The sequence below is a fragment of the Emydura macquarii genome, unplaced genomic scaffold (assembly GCF_026122565.2).
Source record: "Emydura macquarii macquarii isolate MOO-44397 ecotype Brisbane River unplaced genomic scaffold, CSIRO-AGI_Emac_v2 contig_820, whole genome shotgun sequence".
NCBI classification, from domain to species: Eukaryota; Metazoa; Chordata; order Testudines; family Chelidae; genus Emydura; species Emydura macquarii.
This window is the reverse complement of record NW_027130957.1, coordinates 471,658-495,434: the sequence shown is the minus strand read 5'-3', so window position 1 is coordinate 495,434 and position 23,777 is coordinate 471,658. Positions and strand designations below refer to the sequence as shown.

Here is a 23,777-nt window from a genome sequence, read left to right as displayed (position 1 = left end):
GTGCTCCTTGGGGGGGGGGGGGGGGCAGAGCCCCATGCCTGGGTGCTGCAGAGTCCGGTGTGCTGGCTAAGCATCAGCATTCGTTAGCGCTTGCCTGAACCCGCCGGTGAAAGGCTCTGGCTCTGCAGGGCTTCCTAAAGGGGAACAGCCCCCTCCCGTCCCGCGCGCCCTCAGCAAGCTGCAGGGAGGGCAGCCAGCTCCGTGACGGAGCCAAAGCACCCGCCTCTGAGTCCCGGTCATGTCACACACACACCCCCCCCCCCAACTCCGCCAGCAGATGCCTCCTGCAGCGCTTTGACCCTGCTCCAGGATCCTCCATGACCCTGCTCCTGGGGCGGTGCTGCGGCGGGATGAGAGCCGCAGGGAAACGGGCGGGAGGAGGCGGCGGAATGGGGCCGGTAGCTGGCAAATAGGTGCTGGGAAGGGCACACGGCGGGTGGCTAGCGAGAGAGGGGCCTGCAATGGATGGCTCGAGCCACGCTGTGGAGATCTGAGATCAGTTCCCTCCTGTCTTTTCAACAGCCCAGCCTGACAGCGCAGGGCAGCAGGGGGCTGCCTTTGCTGGGGGGGTGGCCCGTTGCCTGGCCCCGCCTAGCCAGGTTAAGTTATTGATTGTGGGCCTTGTTTGCTCACCCCCCCCCCCCCGGGCCTGCGCAGCAAACCAGACACGATGGGGAGGGGGGGCTGTGTGATTATGAGGATTAGAAGGTGCCCAGGGCCGCTTCCTCCCTTACTTTGTTATGAAAGACACCGAACAGCTGTTTTGTGGCAGGATGCATCTAAAAAAAAAGCTTTTACAGTGTAAATCTGAGCAGAGCCACTGGGGGAGGCTCCTGCCAGACAGGCTGGGGGGGGGGGGGGGCGTTCTTCCGCATCTCCCTCCCACGCACATGCACGCGTACACACACGAGTGTGTGTTGCACAGGCCATTCTCTGCTGACGGCTTGACTCCAGCCCAGAAGAAGGCTGACGGGTCACGGCCTCCGTTAGCCCGGCTTCTCAGCTGGCATAAAGCGGTGTTTTCTCCACGGGGGGGGGGGGGGGGGGGTCGCTGGCCCAGCACGGGCACAGGGAATCACACAGCCGGCTTCACAAGCGGGCCACGAACGAATAGTAAACCTGGGCTTCTTTTGCTTTGCCTCCCTGGTGTCTGAGCCGCTCGGCCTGCGCGAGTTAAAGATTTTTCTCCCCGGGCTGGAGGGCCAGAAACATATTTTTTTTAAAAAGCAGCGGAGATGCTCCTCTCTGCCCCTGCTGCAGGAGCTGGGGCCTTAGGGAGACACCGCCGGCAGCAACGCCAGTGGTGCAAGGCGGCTCTACACCAAATCTCCCCTTGCAAGCCTTTGGCTAATGAAAATCCCTTGCTGCGAGGGGCAGCTGGGCGGGCAAAGGGTTCGGGAGCCCTGTTACAGCGGCTAAACAAGCCTGCCTGACCGTGCGTGGCTCTCTCTGGCCGTGTTAGCTGCCTGTACCGCACACGCTCTGCTGCATTTGGCCCTGCCAGGAGCCACGTGGCCTGAACTGGTTGCAGGGCCTGGTTCTGCTTTTCCCTTCGCCAGCCCCCTCCCCTCTCACCTGGGGATCTAGCCATTTGTATTCCAGCCTGCGAAAGCCCCCCCCCTTTCCCCCCATCCGGGCCCCAGCAGCAAAGCCCAGCTGTCTCTCCAGCCAGGACTTGTGTGAACCGCAGCTCAGTGGGAAGCGGCTCTGCACCAAATGGCCTCTGCAGATGGTTTTCAGAGAGGATTTTAACACCCTGGCAGTCGGGGGAGGCGAGAGAAGCTTTATGACCCGCTCCTCTGAGTCACGGGCTGCCGAGGCCGGTACCAGAGCGCAGGGGAGGAGGCTGGGGCAAGAGGCGCAGCAGCTGGGAGGAGGAAAGGGCTGGAGATGGGACGACCTTGCTCCCAGCTGTCTTCTCACTTGTGCAACGAGTTGTGCCGTTCTGGGCGCAGAGCCTCCTGCAAGCTGTTTCCTTCGCTGAGGGGAACGGGCCTGCTGCTGCGCGCCTTGGGCCAGGGGAGCGTGCCGGGGAGCCAGAGGAGGGGCTGTGGCAGAGAGGGAGTTCAGACCACCCTGCCATCTCTCCAGCCTGTGGAGCCACGGCCTCTGCTGTTCCAGCTGGATCCGCATCTGCTGGGCTCTCCCGTCAACGTCCATCAGGCCTGCCAGTTGGCAGCCCTGCTATACCAGGCCTGGGCTCCCCCCCCAGCTCTGCCGCTGCCCCTCCTGCGGGACTGCAGCCCACCTGGCTCTGCCAGCCTGGGCACGGGGGGGGACTGGGTGAGGCCAGAGTCCCTCTCCTGCAACGCAAGCTTTTAAAGTCTCAGACTTCGACCTGAGCCCCCGGCTGAGGTGACGGACCGGTCCTTCAACCCCCACAGGCTCGGAGCGTCCCTTTCCTTTCCGAGGCCGGCAGCGCCGCACGCCCCTGGCCCCCCCGCCTGCCCCCTCCCCCCCAAGGACCAGCGCCATGCAACGCTTCGTAGAAAGGTTTATTTCTCTTTATTTACAGGATCGATTTAAAAAAAAGAAAAGAAAAGAAACCCACCACAGCCCGGGCAAGGAGCCTCCGCGGGAGCCACGCACGCAGGCAGGGCCTCGGCCGCTCTGACGCTCAACGGGCGGACGGAGAGCCGGGCCAAAGGCTGGCTCGGGGTCCACCTCCCGCTCCAGGGCCAAAGCCTGCTGCCGGCAGCGTCAGGGAGCAAATTCCCACGGAGGGCTGTGGGAGCCAGGGCAGGCCCCGGGGCTGGACGTCGTCCAAGGAGAATTAAAGTTAACGGGTATAAATTACACCCGGGAATAAAGAGGGCTCCGGTACCACGGGGCCTGGCTCCGTGGGGCTCCACCCGCTGGGCCCAGCCCTGGCTCGAGGCGGAGCTGCCGGAGCTCCGTCTCTGGGCGACACAGGCCCCATGGATGGCTCCCCCGTGCCGATCGCTTTCACATTAGGCGCTTGCCCCCCCCAACCGCTGCTGGACCAGAGATTGTATCTCACGCTGAAGTGCCCGGGTCCAAGGGCTGGGCTCTCCGGGGAGAGATGGCTTCCCCCCCCCGGAGCACCTTCTGGTGGGAACAGAGCCTGGGATTCCTGGCTGGGGGGGACACGCACACTCCTGCCCCCCCCTCGCCCCAAGGGCTAACTCTGGGATCACCCTGCCTTCCCGGGGGGGTTGCCCCCCCCCCCCCCAGTTTAAGAAGCATTTGGCACTGCCTCCTCCCCTCCCCCAGGCAGCAGTTTATGGCTTTAAGGATTTGGCTCTGGCGAAGGAAAAGAAACAAAAGCAAGAATGACTAGTGGGGGGGGGGAGGAGAGTAAATACAAAATCCCCCCCCCAGTACACGCTCCCAGCTGGCTCCCCGAGCCCCAGGAAGCAGCGGCAGGAGGGTTTGTTAAAGTCTTATAAATAAACAGCTGGGCAGAAAGTCACGTACAAAAGTGTGCAAGGGCCCCGGGGCTGGGGGCCCTGCTGGTGCCATCTCCCGGGGCAGGGCCACCCCGGGTGCCAGCCTCAGGGGCTGCCCTGCTCAACTGGGGAAGTGAGACGACAGCTCCTAGCCCCCCGCCCTCTGCTGCGCTGTGACCGGGGGGGGGGGGTGGGCCTTGGCTTCCCTCTGTCATAGAGGGGGGGCCGGGGGCCGTGCAAAGAAATCTGACCCTCACCAAGCACAGAAGCCAGCGCTGCACCACGCGAGCTGGCTGGCCCACGGGAACGGCCCTTCAGCTGCGCCCCACTGGCCCTAGACTCCAGGCTCCCAGGGGGGCTGGCGGGGCCCTGGCCTCAGCGGCTCTGACGGCAGGGGGTGCTGTGCTGTGCTATTCCCCCCCAGGGGAGATGGCTGGAGAATCAGGGCTTGGCTGCCCCCCCCGCCATCGTAATGCTACTGAGGGAGCCGGGAGGACAGGGACAGGGGGTGGGGCAGGCAACGGGCTTTCGCCAGCGGAGGCGCCATGGCACATCGTTCCCCGGCCCTCTGCTAGGACTGGCAGCCAGGGGCTAGCGGCGGGCCACAGGCTGGGCCCCCAGACATCAGAGGGCAACAGCCTCCCCTCGTGCCCACCCGGGACCTGATCGAGACGTGGGGTCCCCCCACCTGTGAGCAGCTCCTTGGGCCCGCTGGTTCCCGCCCCTCCCCCTCCAGGGCAGGGACCCCCTAATGGGTTGGGAGCCAGGGTCTTAGCCCCAGACCCCCCCTCCCCGGAGCGCTGCCCCCTGCTTTCCTTCCCCCCAGAGGCACAGTTAGGGCTTTCCTTGGAAAGAGTCACCCTGCAAGGCACCGGCTCCTCCCCCGGGGGCTGGCAGTGCTTATTCTGGGGGGGGGGGGTTACCTTCCACCTGTCCCCTCCCCCACCCCCGTTCCAGGCCACGCAGGGCAGGTGGGTAGCTTCTGAACCACCCCCATGGCCTGGCCCCTCCTGAGCTGAGTCAAAGACCCCCCCCCCCATCCCCTGCCCCAGGCACTTACGCTGCAGATGGCGGCACTAACTCCAGCGAGTGGGGGGGGTGGGCCGGAGACGGGGAACCGACGTGGGCCCAGCAGAGAAACGCTCCAAAGCCACAGAAATCCAGGTGGGTGAGGACGCCCCCGCCCAGCCCCGCTCAGTCACCAGGCAGAGGCCCCCTTTGAAGCCCAGGGCACCCCCGTGGGCACCCAAAGCCTGGGGGGGTGCACAATGTATCTGCAGGCTAGGCTGGCCTCGGGCCCTCGGGCCAGCACAGCCTCCTTGGCTCCCCGGGAAAACAAAAGCTCTCGGGGGGGTAAGAGCGAGAGGTCGAAGGCAGCTGTGGGGGAGCGCGAGATTTCTCCGTGCACTGCGGGGCCTCCCTGAGCTCCCCCCGAGAACGGCCCTGGGCTGGGGGGGGGATCCTCATCAGAACAGGAGGGATTGGAGCAAAGCGCTTCCCTCCCCCACAAGGGCGAGTTGGGGGGGGGGCGGCACAGACGGCAGGAAAGTAACAAAAACCCCAAAAGGGGACTGTAAAAAAAAAAAAAACAACAAAAAAAGAAGGGTCTGGCCCAGATCGTCCAGAGGGAAGTCCTGGCCCAGGGCCGCCTGGGCGCGGCAGGCTGGCATGGGAAATCCTGGCCCCGTGCAGCGGCTGCCGGGAAGGGCCCTCGGGCGCGGGCGGCTGGCTCAGAGAGTGGGGCTCACTGGTTGTCCCCCGGCTGGTACTGAGGCTCTGTGGCAGTGAAATAGTCTTCGAGGAAGGACTGGAGGTATTCGAACGTGGGGCGCTCCTCGGGCTCCTTCTTCCAGCACTGCAACATCAGCTCGTGCAGGGACGGCGGGCAGCTGCCGGGGCATTGCATGCGGTACCCCCGCTCCACCTGCTCCAGCACCTCCCGGTTATTCATGCCTGCACAACAAAGACAGCCGCTGAGCGGGGGGGGTTGGCGGTGCTCTATGGTGGGCATTAACAAGCAGAGCTTCCTGGGGGGGGCCCAAGGCATGGAGCAAAGTGGTCACATAACCAGTGGCAGTGAGGGGAAGAGAACCAAGGTGCCCTGACTGGCCAGGCCCCTGCTTCAACCACTCGTAACGCCAGCTTCTTCCTCTCTGGCGCCTCTCAGCAGCCGGTCTCAGAGCACTTTACCAAAGATCAACATCCCCATTTTACAGCTGGGGAAGCTGAGGCACAGAGAGGGGACGTGACTTGCCCAGGGTCACCCCACAGGCCAGTGGCAGAGGCGGGAATAGACCCCAGGTCTGCAGGAGGCCCAGCCCCGTGCTCCACCCGCTCCGCACCACGCCCCTGCCAGAGCTGGGACCACAACCCAGGCGTCCCGATGCCTAGACCGCGGCTCTAACCACTAGGCCCTGCTCCCTCCCCAGGACCTGCACACACACTGGATCGCCCCCCGCTGCCAAACACAAGCCCCGGTGGCTGCCTCTCCGCGCCGGATGGCCGTACCTGGGTAGGGCACACGGCCCTTGGTGACGAGCTCCGTCAGGAGGGTGCCAAAGGACCACACGTCCGACTTGATGGTGAACTTCCCGTAGAGAGCGGCCTCCGGGGCCGTCCACTTGATGGGGAACTTGGCGCCTGCAGGGAGGGGAGGGATGAGCCGGGGGTGAGAGCAGGCACCGAGACCACCCCGGGAGGCAGGCTGCCCTGGGGAGGCATGCCTGCCGCCAACGGGGGTGCAGGGCTCCTCGGGGGGACCCCTGCCCCCCTTCGCCTCCCCCAGCGTTGGCGCATGAGTCAAAGGCGTGGCGGGGGCTGCCCAGGTCATTCTGCCCCATGGCCCAACTGGGGTACAGGGGACCCCAGCTGCAGCTGCCACAAGCGATGGGGTGGGGGGAAGGAAAAAGGCCCCGGTATGACTCCCACCCACTCCACAGCCTCACCGTGGCACCCCCAGCCCAGCACGGGCTCACCTTGGCGGCCCCCCCCCCCCCCAGCGCGGGCTCACCTTGGCGGCCCCCCCCCCCCCCCGGCCCAGCGCGGGCTCACCTTGGCGGCCCCCTGCCCCTCCCCCCCCAGCGCGGGCTCACCTTGGCGCGCCGTGTATTCGTTGTCCTCAATGAGACGGGCCAGGCCGAAGTCGGCGATTTTACACACCAGGTTGTCGCCCACCAGGATGTTGGCGGCCCGCAGGTCCCGGTGGATGTAGTTCATCCGCTCGATGTAGGCCATGCCGGCCGCGATCTGCACGGGGCGTGCGGTGAGAACGCCGGCGGCCTGGGAGAGCCCCCAGCCCCTGCACCCTCAGCCTGGCTGGGGGAGAGGGTGCGGACCCTCCCTCATCTCCCTGGGGTTGGCCCAGCCCCTCCCCACTCTGGACGGGGCTGGGCTGAGCAGGCTGCAAGGAGTCTCCATCCCAGGTGTGACCCGGCCAGGTGTTGGGGGTCTGGACCAGGCCCCATCTCCAGCACTGGGAGGGGCTGCTGATTCCTGCTCCCCCCCCCCCCCCCATACACACACACACCCTGGGGCCCGGCCTGCATCCCCTGGTACCTGGGCCGCCATGTCCACCAGCTGGGGCAGTTTCAGGAACCGGCCCTCCCCGTCCTTCAGGAAATCCAGCAAACTCCCTGGGGGAGGGAGAGACGGAGCATCAGGACCTGAACCTTGGCTGTGCCCCCCTCCCCAGCCCACTCCCTCCCCAGCCTGGTCTTCCATCGCCCCCGCCCCCCCCCCCTCGGCTAGAAGTCACCGTGTCCTCCATCCAGTCCCTTGCCCCCCACGTCCGCCCTAGGATGGCAGGGAACTCTCCCATCTGCGCTCGCTTGCGGCTCGCTAGCTGGGCACCCTAGAAGGCTGCCCTGGCTGGGCCTATAGCCGTGTCGTCCAGGGGGCAGAAGGGCTGAGGGCCAGGCTCCCGCCCTGGTGCGGACACAGCTGGGGCAAGGAAGCCACCAGCCAATGCCCTCTCCGCCCCCCCTAACCCCGCCCAGGGCTGCAGCCGGCTCTCACCCTGGCTCATGAACTCTGTGACGATGTAGATGGGCTCCTCGGACACCACGGCGTACAGCTGCACCAGCTTGTCGTGCCGGAGCCGCTTCATGATCTGGGCCTCCTCCAGGAAGGCCTCCGGGGACATGGTGCCAGGCTTCAGCGTCTTGACCGCCACCTTGGTGGTGCCGTTCCACGTGCCTGCAGCCAGCAAGGAGGGGGGCGGCGTCAGGGTGCGGCCGCCCTCCTGGCCCTGGCCGGCAATGGCGATGGATGGAGGGTCCAGGTGGGGGGTCAGAGTGGAGCATGCTCCAGGGAGGGTGAAGGGGGTATGCAGGGGGGAGGGGGGGAATGCCTCCGGGATGAAGAGCCCAGCAGAGAAGTCCTCGTCACTTCCCAGGCCAGGTAGCAGCCCCTGAGTCACACTCACGCCTTCCATGGAGAGATCCCCGCATCAGCCCCTCCCCAGGGGGTGGGCAAGGTATGCCCGTGTCTCCCCCACCCCACCTCCTCGGGGACAGGCAGTGGTTGCCCAGGTCTCACCCCATTTTAGCCCCTCCCCGATAACAGGTTCCAGAGCCTCCCCCAGGATGGCTCAGGGTCGGAGCCCCACTTGGAATGGGGAGAATCCCCTCCCCGACCCCCCAACGGGCTGGAAAGCTTCAGTGAGACCTCCCTGAGGTCCCCCTCCACCCAGCTGACACAGGCCCTCACTCCCGCCCCATAGGGGGATAATTAGAGGTTCCCCGCCAAACGCACAGCACAGGCTGCTGAACTAGTCGCCCACCTGCCCTGGTGGGGACCAGCTGGGCCCACCCCCCTGCGGGACTCTCCCAGCCCGCACCCAGCCCTGCCGCTGCGTGTGCCGGCCTTACCCTTCCACACGTCTCCGAAACACCCCATGCCGAGCTTCTCGTCCAAGCTTATGGACTCCCGCGTTATTTCCCACGCGTCTTTGGCCAGGCCCATAGTCTGGGGCTTCATATTGGGGCAGGCCCGTGTTAGTAGATGGCACAGACCGTCATTGAACTCTGCAGGGGGTGGGATGATGGGGCAGGGGGGGCAGGAGAGAGGAGGGGGGAGTGGAGAATGGGATGAATTCGGCATGCACATGCACAACGGCCGAGGAGGAGGAGGAAGGGGAGGGTGGCCCAGGCCCTGACTGATCGCCTGCCGTGGTGAAAGCTGACTTGTCCACCAGCTGGCGCTGTTCACCTGCACTCCCGAGATCTGTCCTGTCACCGCCCAGGTGCGTTACCCAGGCCACTTTTGTCCTGCGAGGGCAGGGTCTCAGCTCAGACAGGCAACGTGCGCCCCCTGCACACCGGCACCGCTCTGCCCTGCTGAGAGGACGGGTCGGTGAGGGCTGCACGGATCCGACAGCAGGCTCGCACTCCGGACAGGTGCCCGGAGAGGATTTACCGCCTGTCAGACAGCCGGACCTGGAGGCTTAACGGGACAGAGCCAGGCGCGAACGGTGATGCCCAGTGGCTGGGTTGGTTCTGGATTAATTGATTTGTTCCCTCCCTCCACGGATTCACTGTGCGATGGAGTGACTCGGAGCAGGCGATCAGGAGCCCCCCATTGCTGGGGGAGGAGAGGCACTACGGCAGACTGGATCCAAGGGCAGCTCCCCGGCTGTTCAGCTTTCGCCAGCATTTTCCCTTTAGCGAATTCCCGGGTGTGAGATTGAATCTGGTGCCGGAGCGACAGCCTGGGGCCCAGCCACAGACCAGGCACAGCTCGGCGGCAGCAAGGAAGTGGTGCCCCCCCCACCCCCGGCCTGGCCAGCCCAGCCTGAAGGGCAAGACGGGACTTCAGTCTCCACAGCTCTGTCCAGCCTGCTGAGATTGCTAACCAGCTAGTGCCAGTGGTGGGGGCTAGGGACACCTGTGTCCACCGGGAAGTGGACCGAGACCCAGCGAACTCGTTTCACCCTGCAGACGACTCATTAAGTCTCCTGCCAATAGCACGCCCCGTCTCTCCCGGTGGGGTTTCCACCCGCCCTGTCCCTGGGATGCCCTCGATTGATCCAGTCTTTGGTTTGCCTCCCTGCCACAGCTAGGTGCAGAGCCTGGGGCTTTCCCCCTCCCTTTCCTCCTGGCTCAGCCTCTCCCGCTGGCCCGGAGACTCCTACCCATCCACACTTCCCCAAACTGCCCATTGCCCAGCTTCTTGATCAGCTGCAGCGACTCTCGCGGGATCTCCCACACGTCTTTGGTTTTGACAGACAGGTCTGCCAGCTTGGGCATCCCCTTGTGGCACGGCACGGCCAGGCGGCAACACAGGCCCGCGGCTCGCTCTTGCGGAAGGAGCGAGAAGAAAGAGAGAGAAATGAGAGCACAGAGGAGGGGCCAGGTCAGAGACAAGGCGCTCGAGGTCAGGGAGGGAGGAAACACAATCACAGGAAAAACAGCCCCGCCGCTCGCCTGCCCCACACGCTGCGACACGGGGGGTCAGGCCTGGTCACGGGGGGTGTCACCGCCCAGCAGGCCTGTCCTGCAGACGCAGCAGCAGAAGGCAGCAACGCCATCCGAAGGGGAGCTTCTTGCGGGGGAAAGCCAGGGGATTAAACCTGGGTCTTGCAATCCTGAGACTCCCTCCCGCCCGGACGCCCCTGCTGCCAAGGGAGGGCAGCGGAGAGGGTCGTGGAGGAGACCGTCACAACAGAGAAAGGACCGACCCAGCACCGGGGGTGTGTGCCCCATGGATCCCTTCTACACGCCAGCTTGCGCTGCCCCAGTCTGGCTCCCTGGGCCGCCCGGCTCCAAGACGGCTCCCAAGCAGCGGGTTTTCCACCTGTCCTGGGCCTGGCACGGCGGTCAGCACCAAGCGGCGATGCTGTCCTACCTGCCACGCGGCGCTCGGCCGCCTCGTGCTGGGGAGGCCTCGCTGTTCTCACCCCCTTGGTCCATGCACGGCTCCTGAGGGCTGGAGTCTGGGATCGGTGCTGGGGGAACGGGGGGCAATGCCCAAAGGAGACCCCTTCCTGCTGTTGCTTTGTCTGGCATAGCCCTTGGGGCAGCTGGGGGGCTGTTCCCACCGATGCCATGGGGCAGGGGGTGCTGCTCCCCGAGGAGCAGGGCCGGGTGGGGGAGAGAGGGGGCGGCTAAGACAAGTTTCATTTGCGACACAGGGAATTTGCAGAGGCCTGTCAAGCCAGGCAGAGATTCGCCCCGGGCTCATCCCGCGCAGGACGGCAATCCCTCCCCGAGCCCCAGCTGTGGGGCAGCTGAGGATCCTTGCCTCTCAGCTCCGAGCCAACCCCCCTGCTCCTCCAGCTGCCCCAGCGTAGAATTCCCCCGGGGCTCGGATTTGGGGGCTTCTCTCCAAGGCCTGGGGATGGGGCGAAGGTTTCTCTTGAAGGCCGGGCCCGCGGATTTCATCGCGGCTGCTAGACAGGCTGCAGAAAGGCCAGCGGCATCTCAGAGGCACCCAGCAGGCACCCTCCACCTCACCCCACTTTCCTAGTTCGGTCTGGACAGGCCAGCGCCAGAATTACCGACCTCAACCCGCCCCCAGGGCCTTGGGGCTCCCGACTGAATGGGCCCCTCTGGCTGAGCCCCTCTCAGCACCACGCTCCCCCCCGGTGCCATCCCAGCTCGCCCGCCCCCCCTTACCTAGGTAATGCTGGACCAGCTCCTGAATGGTGTCGAACTGGGCCCGCGTGGTGATGTAATAGCCACCGTTATCCAGCTTCCGGATTTTATAGTGCTTCACGTGGTCGCCCTTCAGCTCGTCCCAGTCCCGGATGGACAGGGAGTAGGCACCTGGAGAGGGTCAGCAAAGGGGGCAGGCTAGAGACAGACACAGGCAGGGCCCGGGGAGGGGGCAGTGGGAGCAGCCAGTGGCACCCGGACACCAGCAGGGGGCACTGTGCTGCGAGATGGGAGATGGGAGGAGGATGCGGGGCCAGGTGGGGGTGGAGAGGAATCTCCCGGGAGTGGATCTGGGTTGTCCCAGCTGGTTCTGCCTGCCGGGAAGGGCATCTCCCTCCGCTGTCAGCCCCGTTCCCATTGGAGCCAGGCTGGCAGGCTGCCGGTGGGGGAAGCATCCTTGCCCCCAGCTGCCGCCTCTCGCAGACTCCCAGCCCCACAGCCCCGGGAAGCAAAGGGGCACGGCTGCTACCTTTGGTGGTCTCGCTCTCGCGGATGAGGAAGGTCCCTCGGGGGTTGCCGTGGCACAGGAGCTGCCTCTCGGCATCCTTTCGCCCCATCTTCCCAAAGTACCACCTGGCACGAAGCGCAAGGAGAGGGAGGGTTAGTAGCATGCCGGGGCACCTGGCAGCCACGGCTCACCCGGGCCTCTGCCTTCCAGAGGGGAACTCGGAAAGGGGCGGGAAGGATTTGGGACTCTCTAACAAAGACACAGAGGATGAGGGGGAAGGATGGCTCCAGCCCTGCCCTGAGACTGGAGAGCTGAGTCAGCTCCTGGCTTCCTTAGAGCCCTTGGTCAGGTCACTGACTGTCCCGGAGCCTCAGTCCCCCATCTGTAAAATGGGGATAACGTAACATCCCTTCTCCCAGCTGTGTCTCTCTAGTTAGACGGCAGCTTCTTTGGGGCAGGGGCTCTCTCTTACTATGTGGATGTACAGCACCTAGCACAACGGAGCCTGGCTCTTGGCTGGTGCTTCTCGGTGCAGTTGAAATACACACAATAATATGGTAGTGGGGCAGAGGATGTGCGCACACGCACTGGCGGTGCTGAGGGGGGCGGAGGAAGTATGTTTAAGACTTAGAACAAAAATCTGGGCATTAGGATTCCTGGGTTCCATTCCTGGCTCTGCCACTGTCCCTCTGAGTGACCTTGGGCGAGTTGCGGAGGCCATATTTTTCAACGTTGGGTCCCGGCCGTTAAATAGGAGTTCGGGTGTTCGATCACAGGATGAAAGCGTTGGCCTTTGAGCCTCTCTCTGCCTCCGTTTCCCCTTCTGCAAGCTGGGGATAATCAACCCCACCCGCCTCCCAGCAGGGCTGAGAGGATGAATTTAACAACGGGTGCAAAGTGCTTGAGGATCTGGGAGCAGAAGGTCCTACAGGAATATTCATCCAGGCGAAAAGCTAGGGGTAACCCAGTCTCATCCTTTAGGGCAATCAGCTGATGTGATGGGGACCAGGAAGGAAACACTCCTCCCACCTGCGGGTGAGGTGCATCATGGGAGAATCCACCTCCTCAAGCATCAGGGACCAGTGCTGCTCAAAGCAGCTTATCAGACTAGGATGACCCAGCTGGCCCAACATGGAGAGGCGAGACGCCTCAGTACAGATCCCCCATGCACGTGGGCGGGGAGGGAGCATCTCTTCATTCTCTCGCACGTCCCTGTGATCACTGGCTCCCTCCTCTGTCCCGAGCTAGTACACCCAGTGCTGGTGGCACAGTGGGCTCCATTCCCCCAGCTGCCCCGGCGCTGCCGTACTCACTCTTCCGCCTGGATGGAGTCCACCGGGGCCACGTAGTTGCTGGGGACGTAGCCAGTGGTCCCTGTGCTCAGGGATCTTGCCTCCCACCAGTCGCCTTCGCTGTGGAACCAAGAGAAGAAGTGAGAGTCTGTAAGGAAGCCTTCCCCCCCTCCTCCCCCCCAACAGGCAGCCAGCCTTGGAGACCCCAGTGACCCCCCCGTGCCACTCCCATGTCAGTGCACAGGGCCAGCCCGCTCAGAACCAAGAGCAACGTCTTCTGCAGTGGTCAACGGGCCTGAGGCCGAGGGTTGTCACCTCTGCCCCGTGGCCCCTGCACGGGGGGCCAGGTCCCCGGTGGGTTTAACTCGGCCTAGCTCTGTTGGCTGGGCAATCCACCAAGCACAGGGGTGTGTGCTGAGGCCACCCAAACTCGTGTCACCCGCGACCCAGATTCAAATGTTGACCCATCAAGCATCCAGGCGCCAGTTGCTGAGCCCGTGGGAGGAACCCCCTGCTGGTTGGACACATTGGGTGTGGTGCGAACGCCAACGGCCTGTGAAATCCACCAGCCAAGCTGCTCTCCAAGCAGGGCCACATGGGGCAGGGAGCCCTGGTCAGTGTCACACCTGGGTGCGTTTGCACTTCAGGGGATAGGCCCAGCCCTGGCCAGGATACTCACGTGTTGTTGATGATGTGGAATTTCTCCCCCTTCAGGAACGTTAGGTCGTCCTCCGTCCGGGCTTCGTAATCGTACAAGGCAATGAAGAGGGTCACCCCCCGCCTGCAAGACATGGGGGAAGGGCAGTGAGGGATCTGCAGTGGGCAGGGGAGCCTGGGCGGGTGGCTGTGAGCTGGCTCCATCACTGTATTGCAGTCGTGGGGTGAGGTCTCGCCGTGCCAGACACAGACACACAGAGACAGGCCCTGCCCCGGAGAGCTCACAGTCTGATAGACATAGGGTGAGAGGGGAAACTGAGGCACGGGGTGTGGAAGTGACTGGACTAGGGTCACTCAGCAGGCCAGGGAATAAAACCCAGGCCTCCTAACTCCCAGCCCGGTGCTCTGCCTGCTCCAGTTTTTGAGTGGCATTGGCGTTTCACCAGGGCCGCTGGGCATTTGTGCCGGCGGGGAGAAGGGGCCCGGACACAGTCAGGCAGCATTCTCTCGAGAGCAGAGGCTCCCAGCCTTTTCTACACCAGGACTACTCCAGAATCCGCCTCCCATTTAGCAGCACGGGGAGGCCACTAGCCCCTAGGACCGGCCTGCAGCCCGCCACCCCGCACCAGAGAACTGAACTGTTCCTAGCAGAACCGGCGGGACACAACGGGCCTCAGCACAAAGACTCGTGGGCGTCCACAGCCCAACACAAGCGCTCTCCTCGCCCGTTTTATCGCAATGCCCCCCGGGAACCTACCCCACAGATCTCAGCTTAGCTCCCAGCAGCAGCGGCTTGGGGGAGATTTTGAAAGCCCACCGGTGGGACAGGAGAAAGTTTACAGTGCGTCCCCCCATCCTGAACGGGGATGGGAAATCTCAGGTTTCGCTCTACAAATGGACCGAGAGCGTTTGGCCAAAGGGTCGCAGCGCCCGTCCCCTAGTGCCCAGCACAACCCAACCTCTAGTCACTAGTGCATTGGTGCAAGGACTCACATTGCCCCCTGCTGGGTGGAGCAGGACTCACATCCCAGTGTGCTAAGCGCTGGGGGACTACTCTGCCGGCAGCCCCAGGAGTGCAGCCCTGAGCCCTGCCCCGTGGCAGGGGCCCCCGAGGGACTGACCTGTGATTCCCCCTCCCCGCATGGGCAAGGTGTTGGCGGGGTAGAGGCCGGGGCTCATGAAGGCAGGGGCGCTGGCGGTGGCGACGGGCGTGCCGTGGAAGTTGTTGAAGTCAGGGATGCGGGTGAAGCTGCTGGCGGGATTCTGCGGGGTCGGGTCGGGGCCGTAGCAGGATTTCGACGCCGGGTTGATCGTGCCATCGACGGTCTCCGTCTGGGCTTTATTCGACCCCTTCTCTTTGCAATACACACAGCCCATTCTGGGCAAAGCCTGCAGGGGGGAGAGAGAGCACGTGCCTGGGTGAGACGGGGGGGCAGCTGCTCAGGTCCTGCTGAGGCCGTTAGCGATGCAGGGCGAGACCCTGGCCCTTTCTCCAGGAACTCTGCTAGCAGCCCCGCAGGCTGCGCACCGCTGCCCATCAGGGACGCCTAGGCACTGCTGGACTGGAAGGGATCACGCCTGCCCCAGCGCACGGAGCAGAACAGGGGTCCTTCCAGGCCAGGATCCTCCCCCCAAGCAAACCAATGCACCCTCCACCTCTGCCACAGCATGTGCATCCCGTACGAGCGCCCCACCTTCCTGCATCAGAGCGATGGGCCGTGTAAGTCAGGCCCCCCCCGTCTCTCCCCTGCACGGGGGCGCCCAGGCTGGCAATTCCATGGCTCTCACGCCTGGCTCTCACGCGTGGCTGGGTGCGTGTGACGGCACATGCGTGACCACATGGCTCCATGGCAGGGGGGGCTTGGGGAGGAGGGGCGCTCCCTGACTTTGCCCTCCTCCCCAGCTGTCAAACTCTGCTTCCTTCTCTCGCCATCTGCCACGGACTGGTTGCCTGGCAATAAAGGTCGGCCTGTCGAGCTGGGGGGAGGAGGAGATATGGGGTGAGGGGTGGGGGGCGCAGAGATGTGCCCAGCTGCCAGGGGGTTACGGAAGGACCAGCAGGGCACAGGAGTCCAGCCAGAAGGGGGCAGGGAGCTGGGCTGCGGGGGGCCAGACCCGACCCCTTTAATCCAGGAGCTAACGTGCTGGGAGGGAGCAGGATCGGAGGGGCTCTGACAGCATCCCAGAGCTGGGGGCTGCCACACCGAATGGCTGGTGCCCAGGTACTCTAGTGGTGGGCACGGCCGAGCAGATAGACGTTCACTGTCCCCCTCGCCCCCCAGCCCTGCTGGAACCACGGCAAAGCGAGGCTGGGGACTCAGTGGATGCCCCAGGGAAGCTGCTCAGATCCTTTCTGCTCACGGCGAGAGGCTCCCCGTGTCCCGGCCCGTGGGGGACCCCGGCTACTCCAGACTCAGCCTTCTATGCGGACTGCAGCCCACGCCAGCCACAGCCTCTCTCCTACAAAGCACAAGACTTGGCCCTGGAGAAGGCCAACAGCAGAGCCGGGCTGGGCGGGTGCGTCTCAGCACGCATGGCAGTGGCTAGGGATCTGGCCCAGAGCAGCTAAGACGGGGCCCCAGGCGGAGGTGTCAGATGGGCTGGGCTCCCTCCCACACAGGGCAGGAGTGAGAGGCTGGACACAGCCACAGGCCGGGATCAAGACCCTGGGCAGAAGCGGGCGTGGGGAGCCTAGGAGGGACCGTGAAGGGTGTCTAGGGGTGCAGGCCAGGGCCGAGGTGCGTTGCAAGAAAAACAGAGACACGACTTGGTTTCTACCACGTCTGCAGGCTCAGCCGAGCCCTTCGCTGCAGTGACAGAAACAGGAAAAGCCCTGCACAGCCGTGGTCGGACTGCGGCTCCTAACGCGCCTCTGCCGAGACGGGGGCTCCTCAGTGGCGGGGTGGCTGCCCCGGGCCGGCTCTGCTGTAACCACACGGGCTGGGCTGAGATGAGTACACGGGGGACGTTGCCGGAAAGTCTCCCCAGCGTGACTAACGCGGGGCCCGGTTCCTCCCCCGCAGCAGGGTCTGGACCCAGCCGTGGGGTCTGGGGTTCTCTCCTGGCCGGATCAGACGGGAAAGCAGTTTTGGAGTCAGGAGATGGGCAAAGAGCTCCCTGCGCTACTCACCCCCCGGTGCCCTGCCAGCAGGGGCATGATGCGGGGTCAGATCGAGAGAGGCGAGGGCCCGGCCTGTCCCCACGTAGCTCAGGAAAGTCCCCGCCCTTCAACTTCAAAGGAAGCAGGACCCTGCCCTGCTGCGTCCGGCTGAGGTCTCCAGCTGGGGTGGAGCTGAAGGGGAAGCGGACTCTCCCGCTGGCTGCACCCGATAACTTGCAGCAGGCATCCTGGCCCCCGTCGCAGCCTGCGTGGCCCATGCCCTCCCCAGCCCACCCGCCGTCCTCCATGTAGACATAGGGACCCAGGACCTCCGCCTGCCGCCCGGCTCAGCCACCCTCCGGCTCAGCTGCACCGGTGCTGGCGGAGAGGAGACCTCTCCCGGCCTCGCTCGCTCTGCTGCACGGCCGCCTGCCCTCGCTCAAGCCCCAGGCACGATGGAGAGAGGCACGGGGCCCCTGCCCATGTGACCAAGGGGGGGGGGCAGTCCTACACCTGGCAGCCCCACCTTGGCGCAGGATCAACACCCAGAGCAGAGGATCAACTCCTAGGGCCTCAATGGCAGAGCTGATGGGGGCCTGGCAGGAGGGACCCTTAGGAGGGCGCTGGGCAGGGGGGGCTCTGAGCACGATTGTTATTCTCCCTGCTTGCGGGGATGGACGGGGGGAGCATGGCTGCCTCCCCCTCTGTTCTCCCAGCACACAACCGCGCCGTGCGCGCGCCGGCATCGTCCAGAGGCAGAGTCGGGCGGAGAGGCAGGTGCCCTGAGTGGCGGCGGCAGGAGATTGGCGGATGCAGGGGGCGCGCAGGCTGGCATCAATCAATGCAGAGCGGCAGAGCCGGCGCAGACACCTGCCACCCGCAGCGCTGGCTTAGAGGGACAGCAGAGAGCAGAGGGAGGGGGGGGAGGAGAAGGAAGAAATATGAAGCCCCAGTGGAGACAGAGGGAGATCAGAGACCCTCTGGGGCCAGGCACTCGGCCCCGCCCGCAGCCCCGCAGCCGTTGATCCCTCGCTGGGGCATGCTACATCAGGCTCCAGGTAACGCCCCAGCTGGAGAGAGGTGATAAATGCCACCTGCGGGGGCCGTCCGGCCTGCTGTGCTGCAGCTGGGGGGCTGCGAGGGACAGCTGCCCTTTGGTGGGTCCACGCAGCTGCAGGACGTCGCCGAGAGCCACCCACCGCGCTCTCCCTCTCCCAGAGGCTCTTCTCCTTAGGTGGGGAGGGAAGCCCGAGGTGCCAGCCCAGGCCTGCTCTGCACGAAGGGGAAAAACCACTCCCGTGCTGCAAAACCTTCCCGTTCCCATTGACTCACTCACCAAAGTGCTGCCCCCCCCCCTTGACACTCACTGGGACAGCGCCTCAGGTCAGTTCAGCTGCTCCATGTCGCCCGCCCCAGGAGAACGATCACCTGGGAGAGAAGAGAGAGGGGGAGAGATGAGCGGCTCCCCTAGGCCAGCCCAGCTGCTGACAGGCCACCTCAAAGCAGGGCCCGACCCCAGGCTCTGCACCAGACCAGCCGTGCTGGCATGGCCGTCCGTCCCTAGCGCGCCGACCGGAACCGTGAGCGCCACCTCCCTCTGTCACCACGCCCGCCCCACCTGCTGCCCAGCTCCCGTGGATGGGGGCTGGCGGTCAGCCGGCCAGTCCCGGCGGAAGGGGAGCGCGGGCTGGGGGAGAAGCCTGCACTCCTGGTTCGTTCTGCAGCCTCGTGTCTGACTGCAAGTAAGTTATTTTGCCCCTGACGTGGGCTTGCGAACCCCCACCAGCCCCGTTCACGGTGCATCTCGGTGGGGGGGCTGCAGCGTCCTGCTCTGCACTCTGACGAACACCCAAGCTCCTGGCAAGCAATCCCTGGGCAGGAGCATCTCCCGCAGGACACCCCAGCATCGGCTGCTCCCCTCTGTCACGGGCTAGAGACCGAGGGTGGAAATTTCAAAAGGACCCAAACAGAGAAGCACCCAACTCCCCTGGGCTAGCAGGAGCCTCCCCCTGAAGCCCTATTGACATGCTGAGCCCAGAGAACTGGTGGAGGAGGGTACGGAGGCGGGGGTGTCTCCCGTCCTCACTGGGTGAAGGTTTATGTTTAAGAAGGGTATAAACTGGAATAAAGCACGTCCAAGGGGAAACCAGGTTAAAACCTTAGCAGGAAATGGGGGAAGGCCCCCAGAAATACCCACCCGCACGCCCAGCTTGGCCCTCCTTTGTGACGACCCGCCGCGGTTCCTAGAACTGAGAGTTACTGTGTGACAACGCCCCCCCGCGCCGGCTTGCCAGGACTTTGCCAGTCCAAACCTGGCCTCGCAGGTAAGAAACCGCGAGCCCCAACTGCCGCGTTCCCCAGCGACGTCTCCCAGCAGCGCCAGCCCCCTTTCTGAACACGCCCGGACATGATCAAGTTTGTGTCTCCTTCCCTTCCACCAGGGCACTGGATGCATTTCAAGGACATGATCCTAGCCCATCGCCAGCCACACACGCACACAAAGCACACCGCGCTTTCCAGCACCAGTGTCTTACCACTTCCAGGAGACCTTTGAGCTATTGATTATGACAATCGGGTATTAGGCGTAGTGAGTTTGCCAGGCCTGACAGCAGTAGCCGACCCACAGCAGTGACCCACCAGTAGGTCTCTGCGTCACACCCTTGCGATCATCAAAAGCAGGGATCCCTGCAGCCTCTGCCGGATGGGGAAGCTGCCCCCCGCGTCAAGTCCAGTGTTTCTTTGATAGGGGACATCCGCAGGTGCAGGGGGGTCAGGCACGCACTGTAACAAGCCTCTCCCATGCTCACCTCCAGCCCCTTGTTGATTTCCTTCCAGCAGAACAAGCCCTGTGCAGAAGGAGGCAGGGCTGCACCCTACATGCTCGCTTACTGCACTCAGGGAATTCTCTCTGAGGGAATAAAGCCCAGGCTGCCCCCCCCCCCCATGGGTCACAGAGCCCAAGGGAAAGAGACCTTGTACCCCAATTGTGGCTTTGCCCAGTACTCCCCTTCCAATGCCCCCCAACTCAGCAGCAGGGACATGGCCAGTGTCCATCCCCCCCCTCAGGCCAGCGTGTTAGCTGCCATCTGTCTCTGCGTCTCGACTGAGTTCCAGCCACCCGGCCGTCTCCCCGCATCCTCCTCTCCTGCCAGCTGGGCTGTGAAATGACTTTCCATGGAGCTTGGCTGAGCACAATGGGAGAGAGAGACAACGGCCCCCGACCGGGGCCCAGCTCAAGGATGCTCCATGCCCCTCGCGGCAGCTCCAAGAGGGCTGGGAGGTGGGGAGCCTTTATTTGGGGTCGGGACCCACGAAGCCCACCAGGCTCTTTAACCCTTTACTAGTTGGCCCTGCCTAGGCCGCCAGCTTACCCGATTCTTCAGCAGGCAGCGCGTGTGTCTCTGCAGCATCCAGCAGGTGGCATAGGGACCCCTCGGAAAACGCCAGCGCTGGGGGTGGGTTGGATGGATTGAAAGAGCCGCCATAGAGAAGCTGAGCGAGGTAGGGGTTTTCCCAGGCCCAGCCTATGGAGGCAGGGTCCCCTCAAGAGCTGAGGTCCCCAGGATCCACATCCCATCGCCCCCCCTTTCCAACCTCCCCCCACAGCACACGGGCACACCGCAGCTCACAGTATGCAGACACAGAGGGGACAAAACAGATTCAGTCACACAAAGGCATGTAAAACCCCCCTCCCCTGGGAGAGCCATGCCGCCGGAGTGCGACTCCGACACCGGTTCTCCTACAGTCAGGATAGGAACGAGGGGAATCGGATGCGGTCCAGTCGCTCCGTCCAAGGGTCCCGCCCCAGCCGGGCAGCCCGTGTTCCTAAGGGGCGCTTCGGTCAGGGGGGTGATGCCGGTCGTATCACAGGGGAGCCACTGCTTGAAGACGAAATTTCAAAGAATCCTGGGGTGTTAAACACAGGGCACAAGCTCTGTGCATGCCAGGCGGCATGGTTTACTGGCAAGGACAAGGGAGCGGGCTCAGGAAAAAGTACTTCCTCTGTCTGTGCCTGTTTCTTTACCCACCCCCGGTCTGGTCCATGCAGAGTGGTAGCTCTCTGGGTCAGGGCCTTGCTCGCCCTGTCTGTACAGCGCCTAGCACAATGGGGCGGTATTTGCTGGGGTCTCCAGGCACTTGTGGGCTAGGAATGTTAAATAGGCATGAAACAGGGATTCGGGGGCTCTAACAGTGAGACATGCTGGAGCGATAGTCATGGAGCCCTGTCCTTAGCCAGCCGGCAGGCGCCTCGCACCGCAGTGCTCCGTGCGTGTCGCACGGCCCCGTGGCTGCTCCGCAGAGGAGCTGATCCAGCAGCAGAGCTTTGTGCTTTACACGCTGGAGGTCCCGAGCTCACCTCCCCGCCCCAGGACAACGGCCAGCAAAGCAGCCTCCAGCACCACAAGCAGGCCAAGCCTCTCTGCCCTCCAACCACATGCCACCCTGCCCCAGCCTAGGCCAGTTCTCACCCAAGAGGAGCGTCCATCCGCCGCAGCCTATTCGATGCTCAGCCCGGCAGCGGCAGCTGCCCACCCGTGGGCCTGTTGTGTGGGGATAGGAAGACGGGCTCTCTGGGAACTGCGCTGAGTCCTGCCACACCCACTGCACCCCAGCCACCAAACAGCAGCGGCGTTTGTGATCGAACCAGCTGAGCTGAGTTCAGCCTGGCGACACCGGGGCCGAGGGTATTCCAAGCCCCAGCGCCCACCAGCAACGCTCGTCACTGAAATAGGCTTCTCTGAATTCCTCCCAGGGCGCAATAGCCAACTAAGAAGGGCAGAAGCAGCCCCGGGCTGTCTCAGACTCTGGGTATTAACCATCCATCTCCCCAGCTCCTCACCTCGGCCCACCCATCAGCTGTTTGGTGAGGATCCGCTCCCAGGGGCCGGATGCATCCCTGGTGTTACTGCACCAAGGCCGGTGAAGTGACACCGGATACAGCAGGGACCACGGGGCTGCTTTTCTCCCACTCATGGTGGTGAGGGCGCTTCCCCATTCCTCGGTCCCTCCCCACGCACTTTGCGCGCTACGGAGAAGTCACCACCAATCAGCCTTACGGGAAAGAACCACGAGTGACCCTGTCTGCCCCTGTGGGAAGTCAGGGATTGCAACACGCAACGAGAACCACCACATCGATCACACAAGACAAGCTGAGCTTTCTGTGGTGGGTAATGATCCCATGGCCTCTTTCACAAGACAGGGGTGCCCTGAACTCCAGCGCAGCCGGCCCACGCTGCTGGGTATGACTCTCGCCTCTGTTTCCTGGCCTGAGCTGTTGTGCAACGTTGCTGCGTATTGTTAAACAACTGCGGTGCTCCACCCTAGAGCTGGCTGCATTTCAGCTGTAGGTGACGCAATCTCTGTTCCTTCCCCCTGCCCGCCTCTTGCAGCTGGGTCCCATCCCAGCCGGGGTCCCATCCCAGCCCCTTGCACTGCACCCAACCCCAGCCTATTCCATCAGCACATCCCTGGATGATCGCGGCCCGATTCCTAGGCACAGCCTCCCACGCCACCCACTTCCCTGTGCCTGGAAACCCTCGCTGATCTCTGGCAACGGATTTCCCCTGCAAGCTGCTTCCCTGCTGTGCCAGGAATCCACGCCAGTCCTTCCCTCACATTAGTGCCCTCCCAGCCCTTGCCCAGGCCCACGCCTGAGTGCCACCCCCGGGCACCTGCCCGGTGCTTAAAGAAGCCAGCAGCTGAGGTGAAGCAGGAGCAGCTGGACACCGGCCAGACTCTTGCTTCTCCACTGCCCCGAGGACAGCGAGTCTCCCACCGGACCCAGCCCCCTCCCTAGCGCCCGCGCTGGCTCCGCGCGGTTCGTCCTGAGAGATTGCTGGCACTAGAAATACCCGCTCGGTCTGCGGCGACCGGACAACCTCCGCCTTGACGCCACGCCGCTCGTGGAGGCGGAGTGAAGTTGGCGCAGTTGAGCTTTGGGCTGCCCTAATGGGCTCCCCCCAGAGATTCTGGCTCACCCCAGCACCGCACGTCGAAGCCAGGCTGTCCAGATTACCACCCCATCTGCAGATCACGCCCTGCCGGTGGGGGGAGAGGGCACAGGGCAGGCTCTGGGAAATGATCCTCTGGGATCAGGCTCTGGTTACTCCAGCCCTCAACCAGCCTCCTCTGCTCTCAAAGGCAGCGTGTGGAGTCAGGCCTCCAAGCGAGTGGCATGGGGGGGGGGTGACATCCTCCCAGGTGAGCCCTGGGGGCACCAAACAGAGCAGCACCTACCGACGCCCACCCTGGCTCTGGGACTCACCGCTGACCCCCTCCAGCGATGCCCCACGGCCCGGCAGATCTCGGGCTGGTTCCTTCCGACTCTCTCATGGACCGTCTAGCATCTGGAGACCACAGCTGGAGAACCGCAGCGCTGACGCCCAGCCAGGCCTCGGGTGAAGGGAGGCAGAGAACGGCACTGGATAACTTCTGAGCCCGCCTGCTCTTCGCTGGTGCTGCCCTCCGCTTACCTACTGGCCCAGACTCATCCAGGGAACCCACCTCCCTCCCCACTGGGAATCTGCCTCTGGCCCTACCGCGGGGAGGGAAAGAGGGCCAGGCCAGAACTGGGGAGGGGTAGGGGGAAGAGGAGAGAGAAGCACAAACCTCAGGGAGCACAAGTGGCAGCATGAGAGGAAGGGAAGGATCATGGGGGGAAGAAGCAGGCCTGGCCATGGAGAGGGACTGCAGAAGGAAAGCAGGCGCAGGGCATGAGCTCCGGGGAAGGGGAGGCGGTAGGACACACGTTGGGGGGGAAGGGAGGGCAGGAGCGCCCACTGGGGCAGCAGAGGATGACAGGGGGCAGATTGCGGTAAGTCCTCGGCTTGTGCTTGTGGGAGAGGAGGAGCGGGCAGGTGTGAGCCGAGGGCACCGCCTAGGAAGTGGTTCTCAACCCGGGGCACAAGTCTCACAGGGGGTCCATCCACTCACCCGGAGCCGTGCCTAGTTTTACGCCAGGCTACCTAAAAAGCACCGGCGAAGTCAGTACAAACTAGACCGTGGTCGCACAGGCCGTGCCTGGTTTGTACCACGCCACGCACTCTCCACTGCAATGCCAGTCCGAGGTTTATATTCCAGCTGATTGATTTCAGAACGATGGGGTCAAACTGAGAACGGCCGCAATCGCTCAGTGACGGTGTATCACCTGCATGTCTGGGCAGGTTTTGTAAGCAGGTGGTTTTTAAGGGAGGTGAAACGTTGGATGCGCAGGACAGA

At 64.0% G+C, this 23,777-nt stretch overlaps 1 protein-coding gene across 2 annotated transcripts in view; it reads right to left on the bottom strand.

Moving 5' to 3' along the window:
- Positions 1-2,477: 2,477 nt before the first annotated feature.
- FGR (FGR proto-oncogene, Src family tyrosine kinase) overlaps positions 2,478-23,777 on the bottom strand; it is a 37,818-nt gene continuing 16,518 nt past the window's right edge. The window contains exons 2-13 of one of the 2 annotated variants that reach the window (XM_067543281.1): positions 17,927-17,987; positions 14,577-14,848; positions 13,482-13,583; positions 12,824-12,922; positions 11,532-11,635; positions 11,024-11,173; positions 9,541-9,705; positions 7,425-7,604; positions 6,966-7,042; positions 6,503-6,656; positions 5,919-6,050; positions 2,478-5,363 (exon numbers count right to left, since the gene is read on the bottom strand). In XM_067543281.1, the coding sequence (XP_067399382.1) occupies positions 5,155-5,363; positions 5,919-6,050; positions 6,503-6,656; positions 6,966-7,042; positions 7,425-7,604; positions 9,541-9,705; positions 11,024-11,173; positions 11,532-11,635; positions 12,824-12,922; positions 13,482-13,583; positions 14,577-14,836 (1,632 nt within the window). In that variant the 5' untranslated portion in view covers positions 14,837-14,848; positions 17,927-17,987 and the 3' untranslated portion in view covers positions 2,478-5,154. Of the gene's footprint in view, positions 5,364-5,918; positions 6,051-6,502; positions 6,657-6,965; positions 7,043-7,424; positions 7,605-8,278; positions 8,435-9,540; positions 9,706-11,023; positions 11,174-11,531; positions 11,636-12,823; positions 12,923-13,481; positions 13,705-14,576; positions 14,849-17,926; positions 17,988-23,777 lie in introns of those variants that run through there. The other variant, XM_067543280.1, reaches the window with a different exon arrangement.